At 34.4% G+C, this 6,000-nt stretch overlaps 1 protein-coding gene across 3 annotated transcripts in view; it reads right to left on the bottom strand.

The window, feature by feature from the left end:
- Positions 1 to 3,663: 3,663 nt before the first annotated feature.
- The window catches only part of ANAPC4 (anaphase promoting complex subunit 4), a 44,168-nt gene continuing 41,831 nt past the window's right edge, over positions 3,664 to 6,000 (bottom strand). For 2 of the 3 annotated variants that reach the window (XM_027836351.1, XM_027836352.1), the window contains 2 exons: positions 5,254 to 5,377; positions 4,577 to 4,921 (listed from right to left, as the gene is read on the bottom strand). In XM_027836351.1, the coding sequence (XP_027692152.1) occupies positions 4,697 to 4,921; positions 5,254 to 5,377 (349 nt within the window). In that variant the 3' untranslated portion in view covers positions 4,577 to 4,696. Of the gene's footprint in view, positions 4,540 to 4,576; positions 4,922 to 5,253; positions 5,378 to 6,000 lie in introns of those variants that run through there. The other variant, XM_027836353.1, reaches the window with a different exon arrangement.

The following is a 6,000-nucleotide window of genomic DNA, read 5'->3' as shown; positions in this document are numbered from 1 at the left end:
AAATTCAGTCTCACTGCACACACCAGGGTAAAAGCGTCACTTACTAGCCTTAATGGCTTATAAGCCTTGCCCATATACACCCAACTGTTTCATTCATCTACAACTCAGCCAGAACATAATTGTCACTGGGCTGAAACATGGCCTTGAGGGATCAATTTCCAAATGCCAGAGTTCATAAAGGGAGTCAGGGCACAATTAAGAACACCATTGTGTAAACAGATTTATAGAACTGAGAGTATTTTGCATGTGTAATTAAACACACCAGTCAGGGCCATGTTCATGAAAAAAATCAATTTTCAATAAATCTAGGAGTATAGTTTCTGTACTTACACTTGAATACTGACCAACATTTTTAGTTTTATTTGATTTCCAGCAACAGCTTTTGCTTAGAGATCAGAAGGGTAACAAGTGAAAGGTTGTTCATTCAGTGAATAAAACATTAATTACCTTTTATTAAAATTCATACTCTTTAATTCTTTAACTCTTAAAGACAAAAGTGTATTAGAATTTTTGAATTATACATTGATCCTAAGAATTAAACTACTACCCATTTTGCTAATTTATATTGTGCTCTTTTATTATAAGATGTAATGTCCTTGACTTAATGTAATCCCAAGTACTATCTCCCTGTGATCAATTCTAGTGAGAACTAAAACCGATAAGCTAGTTAAATGTGCTTTTACTAAATGTAGTCTATAGATAGTTGTCATAAAGATAGCACAGACTGAAAGGAATCTGGTTTATTCTTGCTGAAATCAAACAACTTGGGGCTCTAGGTACAAGATCCCAATACAAATAAATCTTCAGCACATGTCTACTAGCTGGACTTCTATCAACAATGTGAATATACTAATTGACTTTTAATCCTTACATAGCAGATACAGGTATATAAACATTCCAATTTTACAGCCTCATAAACTCAATGTTCTATTGTAATTCTTTTTTCAATCAGTAGTTCTCTTCACCACTGTAAATGTTAAATGTTCTGAAGAAAGAGGATAATTAAGGTTTTTTGGAGGATATAAAATAAGCACTTTTAAAGAAAACAAAATATACAGCTTTAGGATTTTAAGGGCTGTTAGTCACCCCCTACCAAAGTCCAACTCTGATTGCTCTTTAAAAGACAGATGAGACCCAGGGTATCCAAAGGTTATGCCGATGGAGCCTAAACTACTATCTACTTATAAAGCCTTTGGGTACAGTTGTCAATAATGACTGGCATCAGAGAACCAACCTAGCTAAATTCAGAGATTGACGCAAGAAGGTCAGTCATCAGTGGTAACAAACTGCATAAATGCAGCCACAGCAACTCCTGGAATGGTATAAAAAAAATCCAACACTAATCTATAGTTGACAAAGCACTTTACATACATTATCTCATTTGAGCTTTAACAATCCTGTTAGATAGATATTATTCCCATTTTAAATTAAGGAAAAATATACTGAAATAAACTAACTTGCCCAGCTATGTGGTACAGAGGGTAAAAGTGTTGGGTCTGGAGTCAGAATGGGTTCAAATCTGGTCTCAGACACTAGCTGTGTGACTCCAGGTAAGGCACTTACCCTCTGTTTGCATCAGTTTCCTCAACTGTAAAATGAGAGTAATAATAGCACCTGCCTCCTGAAGTTACTGTGAGGATCAAGTGAGATAAATTGGTCAAGTGCTTAGCACAGTGCCCAGCACATAGCAAGCACTATAAAAGTGCTTATTCCCTACCTCCCTTCCATAGTTACAGTTAAGTGTTGAAGCTGTGCAGAATTCCATTCTCCTGCTTCCGAGTCTAGCACTTTTGGTGGCATGGTGAGGTTGTGATCTGTGTCAGTGTCAAAACTACACATTGATGAAATCATAGAAATTTCGAAGTACTGTAGTTAAGGTGTCATCATATTTAGTTGGCAAGAAAGCCATTTAAATAAAAGTAATGTAATCCTAACTCTTTAACTTTAACTAAGAGGTAAATTCAATGATACAGTTAAAAAAAAAACCTTTTATTTTTTATTTATTTATTTTTTTAGGCAGTTGGGGTTAAGTGATGCGTCCTGGGTCACACAGCTAGTAAGTGTCAAGTGTTTGGTCGGAGGCCGCATTTGAACTCAGGTCCTCCTGACTTCAGGGCTAGTGCTCTATCCACTGCGCCACCTAGCTGCCCCTAAAAAAATAAACGTTTAAAGAGACACCACTTTATATACTTCCCTGAACTTGTAGCAAGAATGCTACAAGTTTTTAAATGCTATTTTTCCTATTACAAATAAAACACAAAAGATGTCTTATGCATGGAAAAACAGTAAAAGTAAACAGTAAAAAAGTTATGACTTAACTAACATTTAGTAATAATAGGATTTGACTAAAATTCCTATCTCCTGGAGTCCTATGCACCCCAAAACCAAATTTAGCAGAAGCTTATGAGTATATGCTTATAAACTTTGATAATGGCCAAAAGACTTTGGAATACTAAAAACAAAGTTTTTGTCAAAGTTGGTAATTATAGAAGATGTATAAAAACACTAAAAAAAGGGAAACACAATTTTCTATTCATGTTTGTAAAATAAGATTTAGATCACAATCTTTATCCCCCTCTATCTTCAACATAACCTATAAATTCAAATTTTTCATGAAAACAATCCTATTTTAAACTAGATATGACTCATACTTTAACCAATTTCAAGAAGAAATTTCTATGGTGATATAAGAAATCAAGGGGAAAGAACAAAGCTCCAAGCTGAAAATGATCACAGCCATATTTTGACCCCATTCGTTTGTCCCATCTTCAGTATTTAAGTAATTACAGTCACATCATTTCATTCTGTTTTATAGGTTCATCTTAAAAGCAAGGAATTTAGGTGGCTTAATGTCAACTTTTTTCCAGTTCAGAACATTTTCAAATAAACTATATGAATCAAAACTCTGTACCCAGCAGCGCAGTTATCAAATGAACAGAGAATTACAGCACTTTAGAGTTCAATAACTCCTTAAGATCTCAAAATTCATTCTAACTTGCCCTCAAACCTGGAAATGTTTTTTTTTCCCCCAATTTTGTGCCCTGATACTGCTTGACCATCAAAAAATATTTTCAACACATAAAACCAGGGATGTGCAGGTAAATGTTTAATATTCTATTCTCTAGAAACAAACAAAACAAATGTACATATGAGATACTTTCAAGTTTAATCTGCATTATTAACATTTTCTCCATCACTTTCTTAAATCTAGATAATCAACAAAACAATAAATCAAGCCCTGATTTGCAGCAATGGTTGATTCCCCAGGCAGAAATGCTCATACTAAAACTGGAACCATCAGCTCTCACAAGCCAGGATGAGCTAGCTCCATCATATCTGTGTGTGTGTGTATGCCATACTTCTTCCAAATATCTCATCCTATTTTATAACTATGTGTGTGTGTGTGTGTGTGTGTGTGTATGCCATACTTCTTCCAAATATCTCATCCTATTTTATAACTAAAAAAGTGTTGCACTATGACCTAAATACTCATTAACTATGAATTAATCAATAAATATATGAATATCCTCTGTGTGGAAGGCATGCTATGTTGTGCTAGACTGTCTGTCATAGTCCAGAAGAACTTAGTTCTGCAGTTTCAGGTCTATCACAAAGACAATTCTCTTCAGTTTCACTCACTCCTCCAAAGCAGGGACCAACAGACACATTCTGACCAATTTATTCGTAGTGTGTAAGGAAAGAAACAATATATTAAACAACAGACAAACCACATAATAGTCTTACACATGACCATTCGTTTGGTTGCATTTTCCAGCCTGAAGAAATCCTAAGTCTTTATAAACTGATTTATGTATGGACCAACACGCTACAGCGAGGACTGAGGTAAAAGGTGAAAGCTATTTGACAGTTGCACAGGAATAATACCCATTAATTGGGAAAGAACATTAAGAAATCAACAGTGCACAGGAGTTCATTAACACGAACGCTAAATTATATTTAGTTGAACCTATTACTCCTAATGTTCCCAAGGAGTAAAATTGTGCAGATGTCTGCTACATGTCCTTAATACCCAATAGCTCTAGCTGTCAATATTGTTGATTGAAAGAATCAAAAGCTCAAGTACAATAACAGAATGAGGAAAGTTAATAATTTAGGGACAAATAGTATTTTTGCTATTTAATTGATAAGGACAACATCAATCTTTTCACAGTTTACAAAATTAGCACTGCAGGCATTCAGAGTTTTAAACTGAGAATGAAAATATAAAAATAACAAATACAAAGCATTCAGGGGTCTTACAAAGAAGAAATGGAATAAAAAGAGTATTACATATTGCTGATTAAAATTTGTTTAATACTAAAGAAGCTGAATAGCCTCCTTCAATAACAAATGACAACTGTTTAAATGTAAACTCTTTGTGCTAACAAGAATAAGTCCTGCCACTTACTTTTTGAGAAGCAGAAAAGACTGAATTCTCTTCCTCAAATTCAATTTATGTTTGCTTTAAAAACTACAGTTCTTCAGGCAGTTTTAAAAGAAACACCAGCAAAGGGAAATGTCCTTCCAATGGTTATATTTCTGGAAGATGAAACAGATTTAAAGAAAATATGCATTGTTCACAAGATAATTTACTATTTATTTCTTTGGTACAAAGAAAAATTCAGGTGTTCTAAAAAACTCTTAGTCCACCTCCTTACTAACATAATGAGAACATATAAAATAATTGCAGCCCAGACTATGAATCTAGGTTAGATTCATGCTCTTCCACAGCATCCACCAGACCAGCAGATCCATTGCCAACATTTTCTTGGTTATCTGAAGACTGAATTAATTCTTCCTGCTCACCAGGAACAAGATGGGACGAAGATTCCTCCTCCTCTTCTTCATCCTCCTCTTCTGCCTCCCCATCATCTTCTACATCCATTTCAAATACTCTAACGTGACGGAGATTTGAGCTTAACTAAAGAAATACAAAAGTATTCCGTTTTAAAGATATTTAAAATATTAAAAAATTTTAAATCAATACCTTTGAGCAGCCCGATAAAATGGAAGCAGAAACTGAAAAGTGGTTTTTTCTGAAAAGGAAAATAACTCATTTATCTCAATTTATACCAAAATCACTAAATTTTAGCCCACCAATGTATAAATGGAGTATGTGGATTATAAAAATGCAGAGTATAAGGTTTTAATTTAATACTCTCCAAACACAAAACTAAATAGCAAAGAATCCAAAGAATTCATGAAACATGCCATAATCAATTTTTAAAATCCGGTTAAAATTTAAATACTTACTACACAAGAGACTTTCCGAAAACCATTCACAGCAACATATTGTGCTTTCATGTTCTCCAGTATTCTCCATTGACTCTCCAGGAAGACAGTATGTGTAGGTACAATATCACTCTGTTCATCTAGCCTACACAGAGTAAAAACCATAATAAATAAAATTATTGCATTTCCTCATTTGTTGGAGGAAGAAGGGGATAATACTATTGTGCTGTAAGAAATGATGAGCAGACGGACTTCAGAAAAACCTGGAAAGACTTGTATGGACTGATGCTGAGGGAAGTGAGCAGAACCAGGAGAACGTTGTACACAGTAACAGCCACATCGTGTGGCTTTGATAGACTTACCTCTTCTTAGCAATGCAGTGATCTAACACATCTCCAAAAGTCTCGTGATGGAAAATCCATCCAGGGGAAGAACTATGGAGTCTGAATGCATATTGAAGCATACTATTTGCTCTTTTTTTTTTCCTTCTGTTTTGTTTTGTTTCTTCTTTCTTGTGGTTCCTCCTATTGGTTCTAATTCTTCTTTACAACATGACTAATGTGAAAATATGCTTAATAGGAATGTATATGTGGAACCTGTATCAGATTGCATGCCATCTTGGGGAGGGAGAGGGAGAAAAATTTAAAACTCAAAAGCTTAAGGAAGTGATTGTTGAAAACTAAAAATAAATGAATTAATAATAATAAAAAAAGAGGCAGAGAGTTAAACCTGCACCTTTAACTTCTGTCCAAATTCACCTAGAATGTT

The sequence above is a fragment of the Vombatus ursinus genome, unplaced genomic scaffold, assembly GCF_900497805.2.
Source record: "Vombatus ursinus unplaced genomic scaffold, bare-nosed wombat genome assembly UNPS02014818.1, whole genome shotgun sequence".
In the NCBI taxonomy this organism is placed as follows: Eukaryota; Metazoa; Chordata; class Mammalia; order Diprotodontia; family Vombatidae; genus Vombatus; species Vombatus ursinus.
This window is presented reverse-complemented; position numbering and strand designations above follow the sequence as displayed.